Below are 26,266 nucleotides of genomic sequence, written 5' to 3'. Positions count from 1 at the left end.
GGTATTATTTTAATATAATATAAACAGCAGCACCCTTATTTCTTTCAGATGATATTTATATTGTGATCTTGTTCCTCTCTCCAAACTACAAAACAATTTTTATATGGTTTTAGATTTTTATTGCACTAATTTCATATTGTACTCTTGTCTCATGCTATCTGTAGCGAATGGTTCAAAAGTGAACTTATCTTTGTACAATATAGATTGTATGACAGTAACTAATATATCACTGCTGCAAATGGCAATATAATTTGCATTTTACATTTTAACATTAAATTCTGAGTAAACCTTTTAGTCACTTAAACTTTCAAATGAAGAACATTACTCATGCACGTTTTTATCTTAGTAGGTTAAAACTCTCTACAGAAATTATAACTTTACTAATGCTGTAGATGGCAATAACTTATAATAAGAAACAGAAAGGAAAATCTGACTAACTGTATCTCTAGCCCTTGACTGTCTGTATTTCAACATTTAATTTCGTATTGGCAAGGTAAAATTAATTAACATGAGTGATAAAAGATGATACATAACTTCTTTGCTAAGGATCCTGTAAGTCGACCTTATTCTGTTTTAAGTACTTCTACTTTTTAAACGCAGTTGTAGTACCTGTTGGAAAAAAGTCCTTTACCAGAATAAGCATTATACGCACTGGAACACAATGCAGTTGCAAAATTATAGTGAAAAGGCAGATGTAAAATATTTGTAGGAGTTCCCTGCAGATTGTAGACAGTGAAGAGTTCAGGCACTAGCGTCCATTCATTTGGCCCAGGAGAGCATAGTAGGAGTATGATGCATTAACCAACTGAAATCAAATGGAACAATGTCAATATAAAAGAAATGTTCTATATGAAGAGCAAATTCTGTTTGTATTTCACTTTCCAACTTGACTCATTATTAGTTGAAACTAATCACCACTATGGATTGTATTTCTATATGGAATAACGATACTTTTGGGAATCCATATTCCTGTTCAAGTTTCTAAACTCACCGAGTTTTTTGCTGTTTTGAAGCACAACAAAACGCTATCAGGTCCTGAATGTTACCTCATATCCTAATTATAACTATCTTGGAACTTTGTAAGAAAGCTTAACAATATATCTAGAAACAATAATAAAATGGTGAAGAAGGTATATTACCACAGAGAAAAAGCATGTCAAATATAGTACTGGTGCTTACACTGTGTGGTGGGTGTCAAACAAATACTCTTTACAAGGATATTTACTATAAAACTGCATTACATAGTGTAAGTTTATGGGCCAGAAATATTCTGAGTATGATACCAACCTGCTAGTGACTGACTTTGCTATCTATAAATGCGGCAGAAGTACTACACAACAAAGAATAACCTCAGATGTAACAAGAAGTTACTGACATTTTTCTAATCAGCCTATCACTCTTGTGTTTAATAACGTCCTAACTTCATCCACTTTGCACTGAACCATAAATTGATTACTGAGAAGCATTGTTCTAGATTTGGTTGTGTGGGAGTGGATAATATTATGTATTAGTTTTCCCAATGTGTCTGTCTTTCTCCATAATTTTGTAGACTGTCATTGTCTTTACAAATATCAATACCATATCTAATAGCAGTTTGTGAGTAGTACAGACAATACTTGTCGAGATTTTATATGCAAGTTGAGACAGGACGTGAGTCACGTGCTTTGAGTGGTTATACTGTTGGTAATGCTGGACAAAAAAACTTCAAATGAATGCATGCCCTTTTCGTAACTGTATCCGACTTACAACTGCTTCAAAATCATGGGCGTTAGTCACATGTCCTCCTTCACCAGAACTCACATGCAAATACAACCAATGTGACCTTAAGCAACACAATGCTCTCTTTACTGACCATTTAAATGTACATTTAACTTGTGATCTGGTATTATTGATGACGAACTCATTGGTCTAGTTTGTTTTGGATAATCGTCTTAATGGAGCAGGTTATCGTGATTTCCTTCAGAATGTGTTACCAGAATACTTGGGAGATATTCCTTTGCCAAAACGGTGCCTTATGTACTTTCAGCACAGCGGTACTCCTGCACTTCCCATATGGCAGCTGACACAGTACCCAACTGGAATATATCTTGGGCGTTGGATCGAGCGCCTTGAGTCGTTTCTTGGCCATCGAGATCACCCAATCATACTCCATTACATTGCTTTTTGTGGGGTTGGTTTAAGAGCAAAGTCTATTTGAACATAATGGATACAAAGGAGGAATTTTTAACACGTATTTGACATGTGAAACCTAAAGGACAGTAGGAAATAGTTCAGATCAGCAACACAGCAGCTGTCTATGAGAGCTGCAAAATGCATTGAAGTTGAGGGTGGACTTTTTGAACATTTTTTGTGAAGAAATATACGAGGTTAAACAAAAGGTTTATCCTGGTCTCCCTTTTTTGAAATGATACAGGTGAACTATTTTGGATTTTTTCACTAGTTTTGAAATAGCTCATTTGTTCTTCCCTGCAAATGCGGAAAATACAGTCTAGGGGACTCACATGGTCGGAGCATCAGAGGGGATTCTAATTTGTATTGCACTCACTCTTTGCGGCAGTCATACTGCAGCTAGGCAATAAATGTGCTATGGATATCCTTTGCTGGTACGCACAGATCCCAGCAGTTCGACATCGCATATAGGTAGGGATCATTGGTTAAACAGTAGCTCAGCTGATACTGACCGAGAGGAAGGCGGCCCTGTCGATGGGGTAGCAGTAGCCGGCAGTGAGGACGAGGCGCTTCTGGGCGCGGCACAGCAGCAGGCGGAGGGCGGTCTTGAAGGCCGCGCTCGACCCCACCCAGGAGCAGCTGTACCCTGCCGTCGATACCGCTTCTGCCTGTTGACATCCATACGTGACGTCCCACTCCCTCTGTGGATCTTGCTGCGTTGATTAACTTAGAAAGAGCTATAGATTAGTTGTTAGATTCATACTGGACTAACTGAAAACCATGGAAAAGCTTGTAAACCTCATTACAAAGGAGCTGTAGGAGAGTGCATATTGTACCTGTATTAAGTGATCTTCGTAATCGTAATATTGGGATTACATTAAGACTCAGACGTTAGCCATTGTTCATCTTGGGACTTGGAGATGAAATGTAACCTCGTGGAGGCCACAGGCTATTTGTGGATGATATGGTTGTGTCAGGTAACATTGGAGACATGTAGGCTAGCGAATTAAACCATGGTGAGACAATGAACTTCAATGGAATTAAGATGAGAAGACAAGTAGTGTGGAACATAACAGCCGGCCACGGTGGCCGAGCAGTTCCGGGCCCTTCCGTCCAGAAACACGCGACTGCTACAGTCACAGGTTCGAATCCTGCCTCGGGTAGGATTCTAATGTGTAATGTCCTTCGGTTTAATAAGTTAGGGTTCTAGGGGGACTGATGACCTCAGATGTTAAGTCCCACAGTGCTCAGAGCCATTTGATCCATTCTTGAACATAAGAGAAGGGAACGACCTCTTGTATCGGCCATGGAATCGCTACCGGACTATCTGAGACAGATGCTCGCACACGGATGGTCAGCATAATGACAGAGGGAAGGACTCACACACGGCCAGCCCATTCCGCTTGTATTTGGCGGGTCGCTTGTGCACAACTTAATGTGAGAGACAGTGAGATAATTTGGTTCAACAACCCACCGCCTGTGCACAACCTAATGTGAAAGACCCTGAGATAATTTGCGAAAACTACCCTAAAGTTAATGACGTGCAGTCGACTGAGAATTGATGAGCTCGATAAATAAATTAAAACTGAGGATTTAGCATCAACATATGCAGTTCACAAATTTTCTTAGAAATTGATGAATGAAACTTCCAGTTAAGTGCCCATAAGTTAAGGGCTGGTCATGAAAATCACCGATGGCGTAGCGATCAAGCAACCTGTCTGCGCACTGAAGAAACTGCCTCTGATTACCAGTTGAATTCTGCAGGGTGTCAAACTATTTTCCGTTTTGATACTAGTCAGTATGGGAGGAGTCATAAGATAAGTAAATCAATAAGGAAAATAAGAAGTTGAAAATTTGTTTTTTCAAATGTCTGTGATCAACACTGCTGGAAATAAAGTAGTACACCCTTTCAGAGATTTCCTATTCACTCAAGATTTATTATTTCAACAGTGCATTTGGAGTACATAAAATGTTCACAGATCAATAGCACAAGAGGTTCTGAAGTTCTAAAGAGGGAAATTATTCGCAAATGTATCATGCGTAATTTGTGATAAATGAAGTCCCTCTTCACCTGCTGTATGACTTTCTATGTTACCTAGTCATGTTAACTACAAATACCCCATTTACTAAAATGGTCGCTATTCTCCTGCATGACGTAATGTCACACCTTTATTATCCTAATATGGGTTTTGTGTGATTAACACGTCACTGCAGCTTAGTTCTGCTACGTCCTGTATTTCTATGTTCCCAAACTCGCTTTGAGTCGAGCTCAAGCTCACTGTCCATTAAGTGTGATAAGCTGATCTTCCACAAGCTCATGCCTCTAAAATTCCTTTGCCTTGGGATGTTAATAACAGCAACAGTGGCCAAATGGTCGGAAAACTGATTGGACATATTTCAGCACCGAGTAATGCTTTGGTCGCAGGGCCAGCGCAATTTCCTTGAGCAACTCTTACCTTACGGGTACATAAGCGACAGTCGAAACGTTTGTGGCCTCGATCTCTAGGAAAATATGCGTTTGCGGACGCCACATAATTCGATGAAACTCCTCATTATCTATCGATCCTGTCAAACATGAGACGATTACGTGTGATGAACTTCAGGGGCAGTGTTCTCTAAAACGGGGTAAGGGAGACGCGATGGAATGACAAAATATCTTATAGCCATTCATTTTAATTTATACATTAGTGACTTGCTAAATATGAACCAAATTTGTATTTGAGGCCTACCCCTGTGAGGACGTTGTTGGTCTTCTCAGGGTTTGTTCATCAGCACCTAACGTAGCCTCTGTTTTTGATTAACACTCGTCATCCAATACCACCTTCGCAATAATATTTTAAGTGGCTAATTTTCTGAGTCGAAACAAGGCCCCCGGAGTAGACAATATTCCATTGGAACTACTGACGGCCGTGGGAGAGCCAGTCCTGACAAAACTCTACCATCTGGTGAGCAAGATGTATGAAACAGGCGAAATACCCTCAGACTTCAAGAAGAATATAATAATTCCAATCCCAAAGAAAGCAGGTGTTGACAGATGTGAAAATTACCGAACTATCAGCTTAATAAGTCACAGCTGCAAAATACTAACACGAATTCTTTACAGACGAATGGAAAAACTAGTAGAAGCCAACCTCGGGGAAGATCAGTTTGGATTCCGTAGAAACACTGGAACACGTGAGGCAATACTTACCTTACGACTTATCTTGGAAGAAAGATTAAGGAAAGGCAAACCTACGTTTCTAGCATTTGTAGACTTAGAGAAAGCTTTTGACAATGTTGACTGGAATACTCTCTTTCAAATTCTAAAGGTGGCAGGGGTAAAATACAGGGAGCGAAAGGCTATTTACAATTTGTACAGAAACCAGATGGCAGTTATAAGAGTCGAGGGACATGAAAGGGAAGCAGTGGTTGGGAAGGGAGTAAGACAGGGTTGTAGCCTGTCCCCGATGTTGTTCAATCTGTATATTGAGCAAGCAGTAAAGGAAACAAAAGAAAAATTCGGAGTAGGTATTAAAATTCATGGAGAAGAAATAAAAACTTTGAGGTTCGCCGATGACATTGTAATTCTGTCAGAGACAGCAAAGGACTTGGAAGAGCAGTTGAATGGAATGGACAGTGTCTTGAAAGGAGGATATAAGATGAACATCAACAAAAGCAAAACAAGGATAATGGAATGTAGTCTAATTAAGTCGGGTGATGCTGAGGGAATTAGATTAGGAAATGAGGCACTTAAAGTAGTAAAGGAGTTTTGCTATTTGGGGAGCAAAATAACTGATGATGGTCGAAGTAGAGAGGATATGAAATGTAGGCTGGCAATGGCGAGGAAAGCGTTTCTGAAGAAGAGAAATTTGTTAACATCCAGTATTGATTTAAGTGTCAGGAAGTCATTTCTGAAAGTATTCGTATGGAGTGTAGCCATGTATGGAAGTGAAACATGGACGATAAATAGTTTGGACAAGAAGAGAATAGAAGCTTTCGAAATGTGGTGCTACAGAAGAATGCTGAAGATTAGATGGGTAGATCACATAACTAATGAGGAAGTATTGAATAGGATTGGGGAGAAGAGAAGTTTGTGGCACAACTTGACCAGAAGAAGGGATCGGTTGGTAGGACATGTTCTGAGGCATCAAGGGATCACCAATTTAGTATTGGAGGGCAGCGTGGAGGGTAAAAATCGTAGGGGGAGACCAAGAGATGAATACACTAAGCAGATTCAGAAGGATGTAGGTTGCAGTAGGTACTGGGAGATGAAAAAGCTTGCACAGGATAGAGTAGCATGGAGAGCTGCATCAAACCAGTCTCAGGACTGAAGACCACAACAACAACAACAATTTTCTGGTGGATGATTTTATCAAAATGTTGTTGCCAGAGAAGTATTATTAGTACATGAGTTGGGGTAGTTGCAGAAAGAGACGATATGGGGGGAACGATATAGGATGAAGGCTAATGTAGAAAGGGCTTTTAGCCAAGGGGCCAATGGGCTACGAACAAATGTAGGTACAATTTATTCGTATATCGTACCACAGCCATGAACTCTTCAAAAAACGGTGTCATGATTCCACCCTGCTGTTGCGTAATTAACACGCGTTTACGTCATCACGTTTCGCATGCTTGACCAGTTTCGGTCTTCCAGGCCATTCTCATGTTGTCAGTACCTACAGCATACGACAATGGCCTGCAAGGCTGAAATTTTCCAATTATGCCAAAAGCAAAAAGTTAACACTTGTTAGTTAAACAACACCCTAGGAGCAATCAGGACATTGTCCTTTAAAACATCTAACTATTTTAATACGAAAAAATAAATACATAGGTAATGTTATTTAGAGAAATAAGATGAAGAAAACGAAGAGAAGGAAATAGATTTACACATAAAGTACATATCAGTGAGGTATTCGAGAGATACAGTAAAAGAGCGGAACGGTAGAAGTGGATAACTGAATGAGGAGTAGGAGAGAAAAATTGGACGGATATGTGGTTTTCGGTCAGAAATGAGTTATTTGAAATACTAGCGACGTCCTTGAAATATGAAGAGAAAAGGAGAAAAATTATGAAACGAATTGGAGGCATAGGAAGGCACTTGAAACGTCGCGCCACTATTAGCCACAGATTTACAGGACACCTTTGTATTATAAGATTAATTTAACTGAAGCTTAAAGATGATAATGAATAACTTTAAGTTGAAAAATAATTTAGGTTAAATGAGAAAAGTAATACTTAAGGAATTGGCAAAATAACGCTACCTGACAATATAAAATTGAACAACTACGACACATGGCTGGATGTCGATGTACCTAAGTACATGTACACTGCGCCAAACATCATTAGGTGGCTTCCGCGTAATGACCATGAGAAAATTCGAGAAATTAGATGCAATAAAGAGGCTTACTGACAATCATTCTTCACAAGTTGGAGGGCTCAGTTAGTGGTACAAAAAGTGCACTCCGCCAAACACCATTAGGTGGCTTGTGGAGTATGATGCGGAGGTAGATAACACTGATGCTCAAATCATTATAGGCATTGAAAGCTGGGTAAAGCCGGATATAAGCTCAGCCGAAATTTCTGCGAAGAACCTAACGCTGTTCCGAAAAGATAGGCTAAACACGGTTGGCGGTGACGTATTTGTTGCTCTCAGAAGGTGTTCATTCTTTCCGCACGCTATACGAGATTGGAATAATAGAGAATTGTGAAGGTGGTTCGATGAACCCTCTGCCAGGCACATAAATGTGATTTGCAGAGTATCCATGTAGAGGTAGACATTTAGGACATCTAGGGCATCCTACGTACCTCTCATGCGACAGTACTGGGGTGTAACATTCAGTAGGATAATCCTCGTTCACACATGCAGTTGTCTCTGTGGTCTGTGTGATGTTAAGATACTCCCATCGCCAAGAAGATCACCAGAGTTTCCGTAGGCAGAACACGTATGGGGCCAGTTCGTAGGTCAACTGTATCCCAATGTCAGCATCCAGAAAATCAAGGAGCAGTTGCAACAGTTATTCTCCAGGAGAGGACACAACGACTTTATGACTTCCGTCCCAATTCAGTCAGTGCATGAATCCAGGTTAGAGAAAGTGCAATGTCATATTGATAAACAGGCCTATATTGCCTAGTTCTTTGTAAATTTGACTCGAATTCACATCAATTACCCTCTGAAACGTTGAAGTATCATTTCGTTTCCTCTTCCCCACCTAGGTCCCTCAGCCGGCCGGAGTGGCCGAGCGGTTCTAGGCGCTACAGTCTGGAACTGCGCGACCACTACGGTCGCAGGTTCGAATCCTGCGTCGGGTGTAGATGTGTGTGATGTCCTTAGGTTAGTTAGGTTTAAGTAGTTCTAAGTTCTAGGGGACTGATGACCTCAGAAGTTAAGCCCCATAGTGCTCAGAGCCATTTGAACCAATTTTAGGTCCCTCACTATGAGGATGCATATCATGTGTACTTTAAATACACTCTGTAATGGCCCTGAGCGTAACTTATCTTTGGCACTGGACGAGGTGAGTTTGCGTTAGCCAAAAATGCCTTTGAAGTGACAGAGGCAGCATTACCAACACCTCACTGACCCTGAACAACGTCGGGTAATAGGATTACGAAAATCTGGATGATCATTCTGGCATACTGCAGGAAGATTTGGCAGGTATGTAGCTAGTGTACGTGATTGCTGACAGCGGTAGTTATGAGAATATACAGTCGCAACAGGACTGGGCTGTGGGCGGCCGCGTGGCGCTGCCGAGAGGGACGACCTTCGTGATGACAGGGATCTTTCGCATCTGCAGCATCTGCAGCAGCAGTTTGATCAGCATTTGTCATCACAGTGACACAACGAACAGTTACAAATTGGTTACTTCAAGAACAGCTCCGAGATATACGCCCTGTAGCGTGCATTCCACCGAGCCCAAAAACCACCACTATTCACGACTTCAGTGGTGTCAAACGAGACCTTATTGGGGGCGCGGTGGAGGTTTGTTTTGTTGTCTGATGAACGGTGGTTCTGCTTCAGCGCCAGTGATGGCTGTGTGTTGGTTACAAGGACGCCAGCTGAGGGCCTACGTTTCTTAAAACTTTACCTTTGCATTTAATAAAGAATAGCCACTCTGCAATCTTAAAACAGCATCTTTGGATTTAATGAAGTTCCTCAGCTTTATCTAAAATTGCTTTTTTGGATCTACGTTTTTAAAATAAGTTTCAGACCCTCTCAATGATCCGCCACTTGAGCTAATCGCACACCCAGACGTACGAGGAATGGCCGTATTAGTGACAATCTAGTGTGCTGAATTCCAAAAGTGAATAGAGAGAGAGAGAGAGAGAGAGAGAGAGAGAGAGAGAGAGGGAGGGAGGGAGATATATACTGAGAAACAGAAACAGATATTAAGACAGAGAAATACAGAAACAGAAGGAAGTTCATTCTTTCATCCTAAAAATTGTGACTTAATAAAATCTTTATTTATTTTATATTAAAAGAAAGAATGGGCCAGAAAACCAAATACAAGGTTAAGAAAACATGATTCAAGATTAAATTGAAATTAGGTCATGTGCAGGATATCAACATGCTAAATTTCTCTGAATTGTTATCGTAATACTGTGTCATTCCCAGTAAAGCAAACCCATAACTTACTCAAGTTAAAGAAAAACAGTTAATAAGTAACAAATCAAATTCATTAAAGAATCCCACAATAAAATCTTTAAGTACGTAAAGAGCTTCATTGGTAAAAGAAATTAGAACCAATCAGATTGAGAGGTCATCAACATTTTGCGTTCTCCGTGTAGTGAACTGACTGCACCGCCTTCGCTTTGATTGGAAGTATGGCCCTGATCACTAGGCTCACGCACACTGTGGAAGAAATTAGTCACCCAGAGATGAGGTCACACTAATACCACGTAACGCCACCTGTAGCCCTCATAGTGGCCTATTTTCGGCGAATGAGAGAGCCCACAAGATTTGCAGACATGTTTTATCCACCTGAAGTCATTCATTGCTGCTTAGTCCCCGTAGAGGTACCAAAATAGCGATAACTGTGACTGCTACGTTTCGTCCACTGTTCCACATTTCCTATGAAATTATGCGAGGGGCGTTCATTCAGAAACACAACACCTTTTTTCCTCAACCAGTTGGTTTAAAAGTTCGAGATTTATTGTGGTACAACGTGGAATATTCCTGCTCAAGACGCCATAGTTTCATGAAATTCCGATATGTGGGGGCGCCTTCAAAATGGTGCCTGTAACGGAGGTGCGTTCCAAGCAGAGATCTATCATTTAGTTCCTTTGACGAAAAACCAGAGCATGGAAGATACTCATAGGCGCTTACACAATATCTACGAAGGCCTGACAGTGAACAAAAGCACGGCGAGCCGTTGTGACAGGCGTCTGTCATCATCGCAAAAGAGATGGCGCAAATCTGTCCAATCCCCCGCGTGCCGACCGGCAGCACGCAGCTGCGCCTCCTGCAGTGTTGGAATGTGCGGACACTCTCATTTCATGTGATCGACGGATCACAATCAAACACTTCGCTACTTAGGTGGACGTCTCCGTTAGTAGTACTGACACACTCGTCCTCCAGTTGGCTTACTCTATGCCTAACAGACCATAAAGATCAACGAAGGGCCCCCGTGTGGAACTGATTGCGCATCGCGTGGCTGATCGGGACAATTTTTTGTCGAACAGAGTCACAGGCAATGAAATGGGGCTTTGTCACTTCAAACCAGAAGAAATGCGGTAATCCAAGGACTGGAACCACACCACCTGTCCTTCGAAGGAAATATTCAAAGCCGTAACCTCGGCTGATAAAGTCATGGTGACGGTCTTCTGAAGTGGTCGCTCTCTTTGATGTCCTCCCCCACGGTGCAACGATCAACTCTGAAGTGAAACTTCCTGACAGATTAAAACTGTGTGCCGGACCGAGACTAAAACTTGGAACCTTTGCCTTTCGCGGGCAAGTGCTCTACCATCTGAGCTAGCCAAGCACGACTCACGCCCCGTCCTCACAGCTCCATTCCGCCAGTACCTTTTCTCCTACCTTCCAGACTTCACAGAAGCTCTCCTGCGAACCTTGCAAAACTAGCACTCCTGGAAGAAAGGATATTGTGGATACATGGGTTAGCCACAGCCTGGGGGGATGTTTCCAGAATGAGTTTTTCATTCTGCAGCGGAGTTCTGGAAACATCCCCCAGGCTGTGGCTAAGCCATGTCTCCGCAATATCCTTTCTTCCAGGAGTGCCAGTTCTGCAAGGTTTCAGAACAGCTTCTGTGAAGTTTTGGAACTGGGAGACGAGGTACTGGCGGAATTGGAGCTGTAAGGACAGGTCGGTAGTCGTGCTAGTGTTGCTCAGTTGGCAGAGCCCTTGACCGTGAAAGGCAAATGTCCTGAGTTCGAGCCTCAGTCGTCCATACAGTTTAAATCTGCTAGGAAGTTTCGTATTAGCGCACACTCCACTGCAGAGTGTAAATCTCATTCTGGGAACTCCGAAGTGTATTGTGCTACCCTCGGAAACTAAAGACACCAGAATGCTCGTCGCCAGAAAAATTCAAACGAATTTCTTCTTCCCCATGTCAGCGGGAGGCCTCACTCAAATGTACGCAAGCAAGATAAGCTCACAGAATTCCATTGGACTGTTCTTCCTCACCGACTGTCACAGCCCGAGTCTTGCACCTTCTGACTATCATCTGTCTGGCCCAGTGAATGATGCACTCCGCGGGAAGCAGAACGTGGATGACGGGGGACTGTTTGGTGCAGCAAGACGCTGGTTCCTTTATCGACAAGTGAAATGGTACTCTTCTGGCATTAGGGCCTCCCCGTAAGGTGGCTCAAGGCCGTCGCGCTGAACGGAGATCATGTTGACAAATTGGGTTTGGTAGCCGAAAGAATGGGGAGTAATAATATGTTGCATCGGAATCCTGAATAAAATCAATCTCATTTCAGAAAAAAATGCATTGCGTTACTTATTGAACCTCCCTCGAAGAAATATAACGGATCAGTCAAGATGCAACGGGGCGTCTGACTGTTCGTGAAAGCTATAACTAACGCTTTCAGCCGTATGAACACAGTAGCTCTCATGGAAGACGTCAGTGTCCACAGATATCATGAGGAGTATAAGAAAAGACAATAGCTGTCACCAAGAATGTCGAAACAAACATCCTGGTTCACGTTCCTAGTATGCTGACAGAGAGTTCCCACGTCATGGTTCGAAAAACATCCCAAAGACATCGCAGAACCACTTCCTGTATGAACTACAAATTACACACTCTACAAGTAAACATCTTATTGGACTGTTCCTGCACTCGAACCTTGCAACATTTAAAAGAGGCCCAAACGCGATTTGTCGGACCACAATGAATGCCACGAATCAGCTAATGAAAACTCGTAGCTTTACGTGCTGCTGTGATCAATCTCCTTGTGCAAGGTACCCGACAGTACGTGTCCAATGCACTCAGATCCCTTATGAACAGACCTGAAGTCGCTCACGACAGCAGTTTCTCTCATTGACCAGGCATGAAACTCGTATACGGTTCCAACCCGTTAGGGATTTCCACGACCAGTGTGCTCACTCCATGTTACGTGACTGTGTGTTTAAAATTCCTCGTAGAGTCCGTGTTTATTTACCAATAAATTGGGAAACTTCGTTCACGTTGTGGTCTTTGTCATGTTCGGGCACGATAGCTCTTTACTGGCATTGTGTCTAGTCTCTATGTCGACCTCGTCTGTTTCCATACAATGAACTGACGCCTTTTCAAAGCCACGATCTACGACAGGGGTAGAGAGTCACTTGAACGCCTGGCACTACAGTACTACATCCCCTATAGTGCTTAAGAGCAACTAGTGTGCTCATTTCAGGGTTGCCATATTTCGTTCAGTCAGCTTGTGAGCTCCACCGATTCACACTACAGTGTTCAATGTGAGTTAAATCGTAGTTGCCATCCCACATTATTCCAGCTAATACATGTTACGTGGAATTCACAGGCACACGTCTGAATCCACACGAAACTCATCATCACACAGCTATCTACTTGGAGTGAACTCACCTCTTCGGTCACGCTGTGAGCTGCCCAGCAGTACAGGAAGACTTGGCCTCCAGGCACCGGAAGGAAGGCCACGCACTGGAACACTGCGGCGAGCTCTGTCGTCTGAGGGGCAGAAAACGATGAGAATGGGTGTGGACTGTACGCAGGAGCAGCAAGGCACGGAATAGACGTATAGTACAGATATAGTTGTACGTGTGTGTGTGTGTGTGTGTGTGTGTGTGTGTGTATGTATGTGTGTGTGTGTGTGTGTGTGTGTCCAACGTCTGCTCCTGAACTACGTGAGTCATTTAAACCAAACTTGGAACACATATCCTTTACTATCAGGCAACAATCGCTGTGGGGATAAGAACCGTCTATCTAATGTGTTCAGGAGATATGTTGTCATAAACAGGGAGAATATTGAAAAAATGTCGAATCTTTTCTGACGGAGAAATGTCTTACTCGTACTTCTGTGCTACTAACTGTATTCGCAATCATTTTCGCGGACAGTATCCAGGTATTCCGCTAAATGCATCTGCTAAGTATATCATGGTATCACATCTAGTTTTAGGAGACGACGTCATAAACACATAAATGCGTGAGGAGCTGCCACATTGTGTACGACATTTCAACTTATTACTTCTGTTCTGTTAACGCTCTCTCAACAGATTTTGCAGACAGTATCCACGTATGGCGCTGAACGCGCCTACAAAATTGTGTTGTTGTATATATATAGATCAGGAGGTATGACGTCATAAGCCCTTAGATGCGTGAAGAATTTATGTATGATGCATGAATTTTCAATACATTTACTCTTTACTAATGAGACTCTCATACAGCCGAGTCAGTTTTTAGGTAATTCCTAACGCGTGGAAGAGCTATTGACAGAATTCAACTCCGAAGTGCTAACAGCTGTAGGACAAAATATTAGCCATCTATACAGCTATGAAGAGGTGTTGAAATAGAGAGGTTTACAAAACCCGCGTTGTGGACACGTGAGGCAGAAATTGTCGCGATCATGCTTCTTATTTAGGTTACTGCACTTATACATTGGTACATTACGCATATTTCTTTATACGACTATTTCATAATTTCAAAGGTGCTTTCATGAATGTGTGGAAGTGAATTTCTTTCAGAATTTCATTACAAATAGAGCTCATATTTGTTTCCGTTTCTCATAGAAAATTGGCAGAATGAATACTTAGACAATGTCAGCAATCAGACAGTATAAAAGTAAAAGGAAATGAAGATCCACGACTTCCAAAATTAACTTAATTTGTCCGTAACGGGGCAACGTGTCGACAGGTGAATATATTTTTCCATTTCATTTGGTACGGAATACTGCAAACAAATGACAGTTACACAAACTGTGATACTACAAATACATAGTGGCAGCTACCACATGAGCTGGTTAAAATAAGTTTTGTGGCCTCTATATATCTGTGAAAGTGCAAGGACGTTGACTGAGGGTTGGTTGATTGCTTGAATTGAGGGAGGAGACAAAACAGTGAGGTCATCTGTCCCATCACATAAGGTAAGTATGGGGTAGGAAATCGGCAAAGCCCTTTCAAAGGAACCGTCCCGGCAATTGCCTGGAGCAAATTAGGGAGATCATGACAAATGTAACTCTGGATGGCGGGATGGGGGTATGAACTGTCGTCCTCCTGAACGGGACTCCAGTGTGCTAACTGTTGCGCCACATTGCTTGGTGTCGATTGAAGAAAGGTCAGGATGCTAAAGAAGAAGCCTAAAGGAAAAACAGATAACTTTACTGCTTTATAAACATAAAATAAAACTCAAACTAATGGCCGTCTGACCGAAAGGCTCCATCTCAGCACATCTATGAATTAAATATCTTCTCCTGGGGAGAATTCAGTATCATGTTGCTCCACCTCTTGGTTTTTAGCAAGCAGAAGCCCTCCTTGGCCTTGTGCCCACAAGGTGATAGAGAAATTGGTGTTCGAGCTTGTCACATCATATGGTCATCGATCACCTGAGGTACGTTCCTGCCACGATACAAAAGTCTCTAATGGTCCCAGGCATTCTCATCTTGCTCGATACAAGTAGTTAAAGCAGACCATTCTAGTCGGTTTACTTGAGTAAGCTCTTCATGGGGATGTGGGCCATTCCTTCATAGAGATGTGGGCCAGCAGTTGTAGGAAGTGTTGGGGAGTGAATACGTGGTTACCAGCACTGTGAAGCCTAGTGCAGGGTTGGCTCAGGTGACTGTCAGCGTAGGGAATTTATGTAGAAATTTTACGAACGAGGATCAGGTAGTAATAGTGGGTGGAGCAGGGAACAGTCTTTAGAGGGACGGGGAATATGATGTAGGTGGTGACCTGGTAAAAGTAGCCACTCAAACTGGTAGCTCTAATGTACATTTCGCGCAACTGTTTCAGCGTCATGATCGGCCTAAATCTACATCTACATACATACTCCGCAATCCACCATACGGTGCGTGGCGGAGGGTACCTCATATCACAACTAGCATCTTCTCTCCCTGTTCCACTCCCAAACAGAACGCGGGAAAAATGACTGGCTATATGCCTCTGTACGAGCCCTAATCTCTCTTATCTTATCTTTGTACTCTTTCCGCAAAATATAAGTTGGCGGCAGTAAACTTTGTACTACAGTCAGCCTCAAATGCTGGTTCTCGAAATTTCCTCAGTAGCGATTCACGAAAAGAATGCCTCCTTTCCTCGAGACTCCCACCCGAGTTCCTAAAGCCTTTCGGTAACACTCGCGTGATGATCAAACCTACCAGTAACATATCTAGCAGCCCGCCTCTGAATTGCTTCTATGTCCTCCCTCAATTAGACCTGATAGGGATCCCAAACACTCGAGCAGTACTCAAGAATAGGTCGTATTAGTGTTTTATAAGCGGTCTCCTTTAAAGAAGAACCACATCTTCCCAAAATTCTACCAATGAACCGAAGACGACTATCCGCTTTCCCCACAACTGCCATTACATGCCTGTCCCACTTCATATCGCTCTGCAATGTTACGCCCAAATATTTAATCGACGTGACTGGCGGGTTCCTTTACCAGGATACATATTAATTGTTTCTTAAGAAGTTTCTTGTGAGGGGGGTGGAGGGGGGGAGTGGCTATGGGCGTAAAAACACTATTTCATTTGAGTCCATAGAAGTATCATGCCACTGCACTGAACAGATATTTGAATGTTGTGCAGGGTCAGTTGAATTTTCTGAAACTAAACTTTTAATTGTTGTTGTTTATAGAACTTTGACTTTAGAGCATTTTTGTTCAAGCTAGAGAGGGTTGTTAATTCACTTTGTAGGAAGTACCAAAAATTAGTTATATGTGGCGACTTCAATATAAATTTTGTATACGATTGTGCAAGAAATAGGATGTTGTTAGGTTTACTAAATTCGTAAGCTCTGATGCAGACAGTATTTTTTCCAGCTAGCGCAGCCATAGACAATATTTTTATTCATTCTTCATTACTAGTTGGTATTCAGTTAGTAAAAGGGTGAGTGGCCTTTCAGACCATAATGCACACATTTTAACAGTAAAAGGCTATTGTACTCAAACGAATGTCACATATAATTACAAATTACAAAGAAAAGTGAATCCAACAGCGATTGAGAGCTTTTTTAAACCTTGTCAAGGAACAAGAGTGGCAGGATGTTTATAGTGCCAATAACGTAGATGACAAATATAATGCTTTCCTCAAAACATTTCTCATGCTCTTTGAGAGTTGCTTCCCATTAGAACGTTGTAAACGGGGTACTAGCAGTAATAGGCATGCTGGGTGGCTGACTGGTGGGATAAGGATATCATGTAGAACAAAGCGGGAATCACATAAAAATGTTAGAAGCAGTCACAATCAATCTGCTGTAGCCCATGACAAACCGTATTGTAAGGAGCTTAAAAATGTTATTAGGAGGGCAAAGTGTTTGTGGTATGCAAATAGAATAGCTAATTCACAAGATAAAATTAAAACATATGGCCAGTTGTGAGGGAAGTGTCTGGCCAGCAGCACAAGATCGATGATATAAAGTCAGTTGGTAGTAAAAATATTTCTGTTACTGATAAATCAGATATAAGTACAGTAATTGATAATCACTTTCTGAGCATTTGCTGGTGAATTAAATAAAAATTCAGTTTCTACAGGGTATTATATAACTTCCTTGGCAAACGCCTTTCCGAGATTGACGTCTGAAATACTCCCCTGTGATACTGACAAGGTGGGGATTGAGTCTATAACTAAATCACTGAAGACTAAGGACTCTAATGGATATGATGGAGTGCCTAGCAGAAAATTAAAGTACTATGTTGCATATGTTAGCCCTGTATTTAGCCATATTTGTAATGTTTCCTTTAGGTGTAGTCAGTTTCCTGAATGATTGAAGTACTCAGTAGTAAAGCCGCTTTATAGAACAGGAGAAAGGGATAATGTAGACAATTTGAGACCTATTTCTATGCCCTCAGTGTTTCCTAAAGTTATTGAAAAGGCTGTGAATATAAGGATATTTTATCATTTTATATCCCACGATTTGCTATCAAATGTACTGTTTGGCTTCAAAAGCAGTTTATATAACTGTAAATGCTACATTCTCTTTTCTCTGTGAGGTACTGGATGGATTGAACAAAAAGTTTCGAGCGCTATGCGTATTTTTTATTTCAGTTAAGTGTTCGATAATGTTTATCACAAAATAATGCTCCAGAAGTTGGACCATTACAGAATACAGGGATTAGCTCACAATTGGTTCACCTCTTACTTTAGCAACAGACAGCAAATGATCATTATTCACAATGTTGAGAATGGCTGTGATGTGGGGTCTGAGTAGGATTTGGTCAAGTGGGGGATGCTCCAGGGATCAGTGTTGGGGCCACTCTTGTTCCTTATTTATATAAATGATATACCCTCTGGTACTGTTGGTAAGTCTAAAATATATCTGTTTGCTGATGACACTTGCTTGATAGTAAAGGATATTGTGTGCGACAATGGCTCGGTTTCATGACCTAAGATCAAGGCTTCTAGAAAATAAAGTAACATTAAATCACAGTAAGACTCAATTTTTAGTTTCTAACACACAGTTCTACAAATCCGTGACGTTTTAATTCCATAGACTGGGCAAGTGATTAGTGAAACTGAACAGTTCTAATTTCTATTTGTTCAGATAGTAAACTGTCATGGAAACCCTACATTCATGGTCTTGTTCAAAGACTTAATGCTGCCATTTTTACTATTCGAAAGGTATCTGACATGAGTGGTCATTCGACACGAAAATTAATCTACTTTTTCATTCACTTATGTCGGATGGTATTATAGTTCAGGGTAAATTTTCCCATTCTAAAAGGATATTTTTGGCTCAGAAACGGGTGGTTTAGGCAATAAATGGTGTAACTTCAAGAACCTCTTTTCGACACCTGTTTGCGAATCTGGGTATTTTGACATTGGCTTGTCAACATATATATATATTCCTTAGTGTCTTTTCTTGTTAACAGTATTAGCTTATTCCCAAGAATAAGCAACTTTCACTCAGTTAATACCCGGCAGAAATAAAACCCGCGTTTGAATCGGACTTCCTTAAATCTTGTGCACAAAGGTGTGCAGTATACTGCTGCATAGATTTTCAGTAAGCTACCACTAGAATTCAGAAGTCTTAGCAGCAATCCACACGCTTTCAAATCGAAACTGAAGAGTTTCCTTAAGGTAACTCCTTCTTTTCTGTCGAGTAGTTCCTTGAAAAATTAAGCTGATTCTTGTTGTATAACTGATTGCATTTACTTAAAGTTATGGATTGACATTTTCCGCATCAGAATTATATTATTTTTATCTGTTATTACTTTTATGTTGTAATTTAATGTACTGACACGTTCCATGACCTTGGAGATTTGCTTCTCAATTTTGTCCTACGGAACTTGACGTGTAAATAAATCAAATAAATAAAATACACTTTATGTAAACGTTTATAATATGTTTTCACGTTTCTACACACGATTAACTCGAGACGCACACAGTTGGGACAGACAGATTCTGTACAGATAGGTGAATAAGACAGTGATGAGCTTAGACGTGCAGTCTGTTTAAATCCTTTATCAGCAGCAGCATTACTTGTGCTGCGTGATTTCCTGTTAGATCAACAAACTGCTTATATTACTGCATTTATCTCACCGAGATCTGTTTTTGTGACGTCAAAAGTGGCCAAGCTCTATTACAAAACAAATTTGATACCTATATCTCGATTATTGATGAATGTGCAAGAAAGTATTGCTGTTGGTTTTATGAGCCCATGACCACCTTTCCGTTTTTGTGGAGACATATTACAAATATCTGAATGTCCATCCTTGTAATATATCCTTCCAAGGACTTCGCCTGTTCAGTAGACAGGAAAGTTAAATCACCTGCAGCTGTATCTTTCCATTTACTGTATTTACCCAACCAGTTTCGGTGTCCCATTACACCATCTTCAGAGGTCTGTGTAAAAAACAACAATGATAACATATTCAGGTTAACAAAAATACTGTTAAAAGGTTGGTGTAAACATTCAGAGGTCAACAACATATCCAAGGGAATATATTAAATGCAGATTTGACCTCATATATATATATATATATATATATATATATATATATATATATATATATATATTAGTTCAAATCTGAATTGAAATGAAAATGTTAGGAGCCTGAGATTGCCTATTTAGCTTGTAACAATGTCCTGGGGAAACTAAGTTCGATTCGTGGAACATACTGTCATTACGATAACGATACTGATGTACCACATTGCATCATTCATTATGAATTCCATCACATGTTAATGGTATTCGGTTGATTAAATTTCATTACTTGAAGATAACTTCCAAACTTTTATTTGACCATAGAGCTAATTCGCTGGTTACATGTAACCCTAATCTTCATTCTTCGCTTTGTGGTGGGCACTGAGCTTAGCCTCAGTCACGACAAGTTGCGGACGCCTGTTGGTACTTATGTTGTTAGGTCAGCACCTTACGCTGTGTCTGGAATCTATTTTCATAGGTAGTGAGATCTTTAATTAGGGGTAGCATAGGCATTTGAAAGAAAAGTCACAAGTCACCACGGTGGATATGAACTGGAAGGCGGGTAGGTATGGGCCTTTACCATGCCACCAACTCACATGCGACCGTTTCATGGACGTACTGTGAGTTCCGCAAACTGTAGAAAATTGCCGCCGAAAGTATTTGTATTGTTGGTAGGGTTCGTCAAAGGACGTTATTTTGTTTCTTCCATCTGTGAGAACGACATATGAGCTTTGTGCATCACAGACGAAAGACCTGACAATAAAATCGCTAATCATAGAGTTCCGAACATGCAGCTGTCGGGAAAGCTCTGACAGTATTCCTCCATTTTTGGATTTCTAAAGTCATAAACCACTGGAATAAACTCAGTTCTTCTCTCTGAGGCTGTTAGCTGATGATGCTATGGTGAGCGGGAAGGTATCGTCGTTGAGGGACTGTAGGAGGATACAAGATGACTCAGATAAAATTTCTAGTTAATATGATGAGTGGCAGCTTGCTCTAAATGTAGAAAATATACGTTGATGCAGATGAGTAAGAAAAACACAACCGTAATATTCGAATGTAACATTGGTAGTGTGCTGTTTCTCACTGTAGCGTGGATTAAATATCTAGACGTAATGTTACAGATGATATGAAATGGAACGAGCACTTACGGACGATGGTAGGAATGGTGAATAGTGGACTTCGGTTTATTGGGAGAATTTTAGGAAAGTGTGGTTTATTTGCATGAGAGACCTCTTATAAAAGACTAGTTTATGACCCGCTCTTGAGTACGGCTCAAGTGTGTGGGATCCCTACCAGATCGGATTAAAGGATGATATCGAATCAATTCAAAGGTGTGCTGCTAGATTTGTTACTAAGGGCTTCTATCAGTACGGAAAATATTGCGGCGACGCTTCCCTGAACTCAAATGGGATTCCTTAGAAGGAAGATTATATTCTTTCAATAGTTTGAGAGCCGATATTTGAGGCTGATTACAGATCAGTTGTACTGCTGCCAAAGTACATTCCGCATAAGGACCGCGAAGATAGCGTATGGGAAATTAGGGCTGGTACGGAGGCATATAGACTATCGTTTTTCCCTTGCAACATTTGCGAGTGGAATAGGAAATATGATTACTAATAGGACTATGGCTTGCATAGTATGTATGTAGACGTACATGAATATATTTACATTCGTGTGTTGATGACAGCTAATGCTGTTCTTCACTTCTCAACCTTCATAGTTTACAGTCTTCCCTGTTCCCTCGATTCCCGATTCATAGGTCCTATAGGTCCTCTGTATCTGTCAACCATCCTCTGGGGCAGGCAGTACACTGAACTCGCATTCGGGAGGAAGGTTGTTCAAACCCGTACGGCTTTGCAGTTTTATGTTTCCCGTTATTGCCCTACTTCGTTTAAGGTAAATGCCGGAAGTGTTCCTTTGAAAGGGCACGGCTGACGTCCTTCCCCATTCTTCCTTAATCCGAGCTTTGGCTCCGATTCTAATTGTCTAATGGCCGATGGGATGCTGCTGAACGCTGATCTCCCTTCCTTTCTGTTCTAGGCTACCATATTCTAGCTCATGTGCCAGTCGGCAATGAGCACCACGGGCAGAGGTAGTAAGCACGCGTACCCAAACAGCCATTCGTTCTACAGGGTGTCTCAAACAATTTGGGTCAAATTGAAACAAATGTAGTGGATTAAAATTGAGATAGGGAGCCAATTGTTGGAAATGACTATTTTTTGTGCTACGGACATACACAGCGTACACTGCACAACAACAAAAGTCAAACTAACTGCTCAAAGCGACGACCGTCAATCTAAATGCATGTTTGCAAAGGCTCATGCAGTTCTGTCCCAGTCTGTCAAGGATCCCGAATGTCTGTTGTACACTGGAACAGACAGTAGGTGATAAACAGCGTATACCCCTGATCAAACAGCCCCTGTTTGCTGTCTCCCCGTTTCACTAGTCCACGTTACAAGATGGGCTACCATAGTTATTGGTGACTGTACCCCTCGTTGTTCATGAAAGGGAGTTATTTCAACACGATGGTGCAGCATCCCATATCGATATTAATGTCAGCAAGCACCTGAACAGCATGTACCCTCATTGTTGGATTGGAAGGGGAGATCCTGTCTCATGGCCAGTGCGATCACCGTTTCTCACATCTCTGTATTTGTTCTTCTGGGTTTAAGTCAAGACGTTGGTCTATGAAACGAATAAAGGCCTGCTTGCTAGGGTCGGAGTTGCCTGTCTGCTGGTACAACAGACACCGGAGATATTGCGGAGAGTGTGGGAAAACTGCATGCGCCGTTGTCTTGCGTGCACCGAGGCTGGCGTTCGCCACTTTAAAAATTACAGTGAGCTACGCTGTTGTTACGTGGTGTACGATGTGTATGTCAACACAATAAATATTCATTTCCGAATTTGGCTGCCTATCTGAATATAATCGGTTGCAGACCCCCTATGATATGTTTCAATTTGCCCCAAAAGATTTGAGACACCTCGTACACGGACATACCATAGCAGTTTGTTCCTTCTAATACCGTCTTCGTGCTCCATTCGATATCCATAACTTTTCTGTTTTCTTCGTTACTGAATTGTTCCAATCTTGGTGACCTAATCTTGGTGACTCCAGCATTTCGTTCCAGTAATCAGTTTTCCATGGATAATAAGTGTAGTGTTTATCCCCTTATTTATCAGATTTCTTGCCCACGTGGCTTCCATCATTGTTTATTATATAATCTTATTAATTTTGTCGGTACTCTTGTATCTCCAAATGATGCAGGTTACACTGTCCAGTAATGCATCCCTTGTCCAATCTTATTTTTAATATCTCGTACACCGTTTCCATTGTCAGGTGTAATCATAAGTAGAGAAAACAATAATATTTACGATAGCGTTTATTTTTAAACACGTCATGTTCTAGGAACAGCTTCCATAGCACATAGACCGCGCCGTCACATGCCTTTCGTGCCAAATTTCTTTCCTATGTCTGTTGCTTTGACAGCATATCACAATGAAGTGAAGTAATGAAATTTGCATTTCTTTTAACTGAGGTGGTAAAGAACGTGGGGCAGCTAAATACGAAACATAAGATTTGTTACGACTGATACAGCCTTATGATGGAGGTCTTTTCGGACGAAGTTGAATTTGATATGAGCATGTATTTCGTCACTATTTTATTCACGGGTTAAACATAAAAACCGTGCATGACACATAGATACTACTTATTTAGCTTTTTACTGAAGCTCCAGTGTTTGGTACCACTTTATGAGACCATAAGCTTTTAATCTAAAGTCTTTCAGTGAGCTTCTGTGCATAGATTTTGTTCTCCTCATCGGGGAGAATCGTTGGTCACACAAATATGTAGGTCCAGACATCGTCATAATCGAATCTGCAAACTTCTGACGTTGTGAAAATGTATGTTGAATAACATTTTTATACGAGTCTACAAGAATTATTTTATTATGAATCTTATCATACAACTGCCTGTCATACTGAATATCTATACGTTCTACACGTAGCTAGTCAACCTGCACTGACGTGTAGTAAATTGATAATGGTATGTTTGACCTTCTCTTTGAAGTCCCTAATCCAACAATCAGCCTGTTTCTAATCAACTTTAAACGAGCTACTCCTCACTTCAGGCACTGTGATATTAAGTAGACATTCTTGCGATCGAAACTACCCCATACCTAACATATTGTCATTCCTCTGAAGACAGCGCACAGTCCGCAGCTCCCCTGCGGTAAATGACAACTTCTGACAGCCACATTTTACCGAGAGCCCTCTTTACTCAGGCTGCAAGTGGGAGTAAAAACTGCTACTGTCATTCCAATGGGGCAACATTTACTTCTTTAACACCTTTGATACAAATTTTAAACATCAGTGAAGCCAGTGAACAGCCTTGTCAAACCCCTTTCCTAATCCGTAATTTTTCTAATAACAAATTCCGCACTTTCACATACCTCGTGCATCCACTGTGACTGTAGGGCACTGAGATACCAACGCTTCTCGTCATCAGCCACAATTTATTTACCGCCGCTGTGTTACAGGCCTTCTCTAGGTCAGCGAATGTGAAATGCACTGTTCGACCTCTTAAACACGCCTTTTTGTTACTCGTTAAAGTAGACACATAAGGTCAAGAAAATACCGACCGACCTTGAACCCATTTTGCTATGATTTTCTGAATGTTCTTCAATTCTGTTTATTAACACTAGTGCATAGAACCCTGCCACAGAATTAATTACACTTGTATATTCATAACTCTACAATCCTTACTGAATTCTTTCTTAAACACTTGTGTAGCTACCGTCTCCTATTTAAGACGCGGATTTTAACCATTTAAGAATTTTGTGTATATAATTGCAAGGAATTCCCCTAAAATATTCGTTGCTACCTTTAGCAGTTCATTGTTCCCATTTCTAGCCGAGAAGATTTTTTCATCTCTCAGTCCGTTAACACTTCTCGTTACCTACTCTGATGCTATCATTTCTTCTTTGTCTTGTTAGGTTTCAACTTGTGTGTTCTCCTTGGATGTCTGCAGCATTCTGAGAGAAAAGATTCTGGTAATAATTTCTTTATCCTGGACCCTTATTAGACCTGCTCTAACGGTCTCCTTATTGTGAGCCATAAGATTCTTAATGCATTTCCAAGCTTTATTCGCTCATAAACTCCCTATACAATTATCTACCTCTACAAAAATACCTTCCCACTATTTATTATTGCTGTATTCGACTCGCTGTTGACCTATCTTTCTCTTGCTATATACACTTCTTTGTCGGTTTCTTGAGCATTGCATATATCATGGGTGTTCTCGTTCTCTAATCAGATTTGATATAGAAAAACATATTTTCAAATCACGAAAGCACACAATGAAGAAAATACGACTCAAAAGTACCGAAAATAATTGAACAAGTTCTATTTCAACACCTAATAAACTGAAAGTAGAAGCAGTTGTGGTGAGAATATGAAATAAGGAAGTACTGACAGTAATGCGTCGAATATGTCATTCTTAAATAAAACTGTCACTCGTTCTATAAAAATCAAACGAACCAAAAATATTACCCACTAAAATTAGCACCCAGATTCATAATCTGAAAACATCTTCGGTCCTGGGTTCGAATCCCGCCGCTGCTTAAATTTTGATTAATAATCAACATTGGCGGCCGAAGACTTCCGGCATAAGAAGTCACTCCTCATTCTGTCAAAGAGGGTGGAGGAGCAGACAGAGGTAGGGGTGGGAAACTGACCCTAAAGGGGAAAGAGTCAGCAATGATCAACGACATGACGATGCAGAAGGCAATGGAAACCTCTGCATTAAAGACACGTAACGTGTATCCACAGGACATGTGACCTGTAATTGAAGCAGTGTCATGATGATCTCTCCATTGACAAGAGATTCCGGAATAGTCCCCCATTCGGATGTCCAGGAGGGGACTGCCAAGGGGGAGGTTACAGGTTACCACGAGAAAAAGATTGAATAATCAACGAAAGGATAACGTTCTACTAGTCGAGGCATGGAATGTCAGAAACTTGAACGTAATAGGAAACTAGAAAATCTGAAAAGGAAAATGCAAAGGCTCAGTCTAGATATAACAGGGGTCAGTGAAGTGAAGGTGAAAGAAGACAAAGATTTGTGGTCAGATGAGTGTAGGGTAATATAAACAGCAGCAGAAAATGGTACAACGGGAGTAGCATTCGTTATGAATAGGAAGGTAGGGCACGGAGAGTGTTACTGTCAACAAGTAAATGATAGGCTTGGTCTCATCAGAATCGGCAGCAAAACCGAAACCGAAAACGATAGTTCAAGTATACATGCCGACGTCGCAAGCTGAAGATGAAGAGATAGAGAAAGTGTATGACGATATTGAAAGGTTAATACCGTATATAAAGGGTTATCAAAATCTAAGAGTCATGGGAGACTGGAATGGAGTTGTAGTGGAAAGAGTAGAAGGAAAGGTTACAGGAGAATATGTGCTTGGGACAAGTAATGAGAGAGGAAAAAGATCAATTGAGTTCTGTAACAAGTTTCAGCTAGTAATGGCGAATACTATGTTCAAGAGAAGGAGGTATGCTTGGAAAAGGTCGAGTGGTAC

General features: G+C 41.2%; 1 protein-coding gene across 1 annotated transcript in view; it reads right to left on the bottom strand.

Annotated features, from left to right (window-relative positions):
• Positions 1 to 748: 748 nt before the first annotated feature.
• Positions 749 to 26,266, bottom strand: part of LOC124545822 (odorant receptor 43a-like) — a 44,848-nt gene continuing 19,330 nt past the window's right edge. The window contains exons 3-5 of the mRNA XM_047124775.1: positions 13,180 to 13,281; positions 2,682 to 2,882; positions 749 to 805 (exon numbers count right to left, since the gene is read on the bottom strand). Of these exons, the coding sequence (XP_046980731.1) occupies positions 749 to 805; positions 2,682 to 2,882; positions 13,180 to 13,281 (360 nt within the window). The remainder of the gene's footprint in view (positions 806 to 2,681; positions 2,883 to 13,179; positions 13,282 to 26,266) is intronic.

Source organism: Schistocerca americana, chromosome 8 (assembly GCF_021461395.2).
Source record: "Schistocerca americana isolate TAMUIC-IGC-003095 chromosome 8, iqSchAmer2.1, whole genome shotgun sequence".
Lineage (NCBI taxonomy): Eukaryota > Metazoa > Arthropoda > Insecta > Orthoptera > Acrididae > Schistocerca > Schistocerca americana.
The sequence above is the reverse complement of the archived record's forward strand: the minus strand, read 5'-3'. Positions and strand labels throughout refer to the sequence as shown.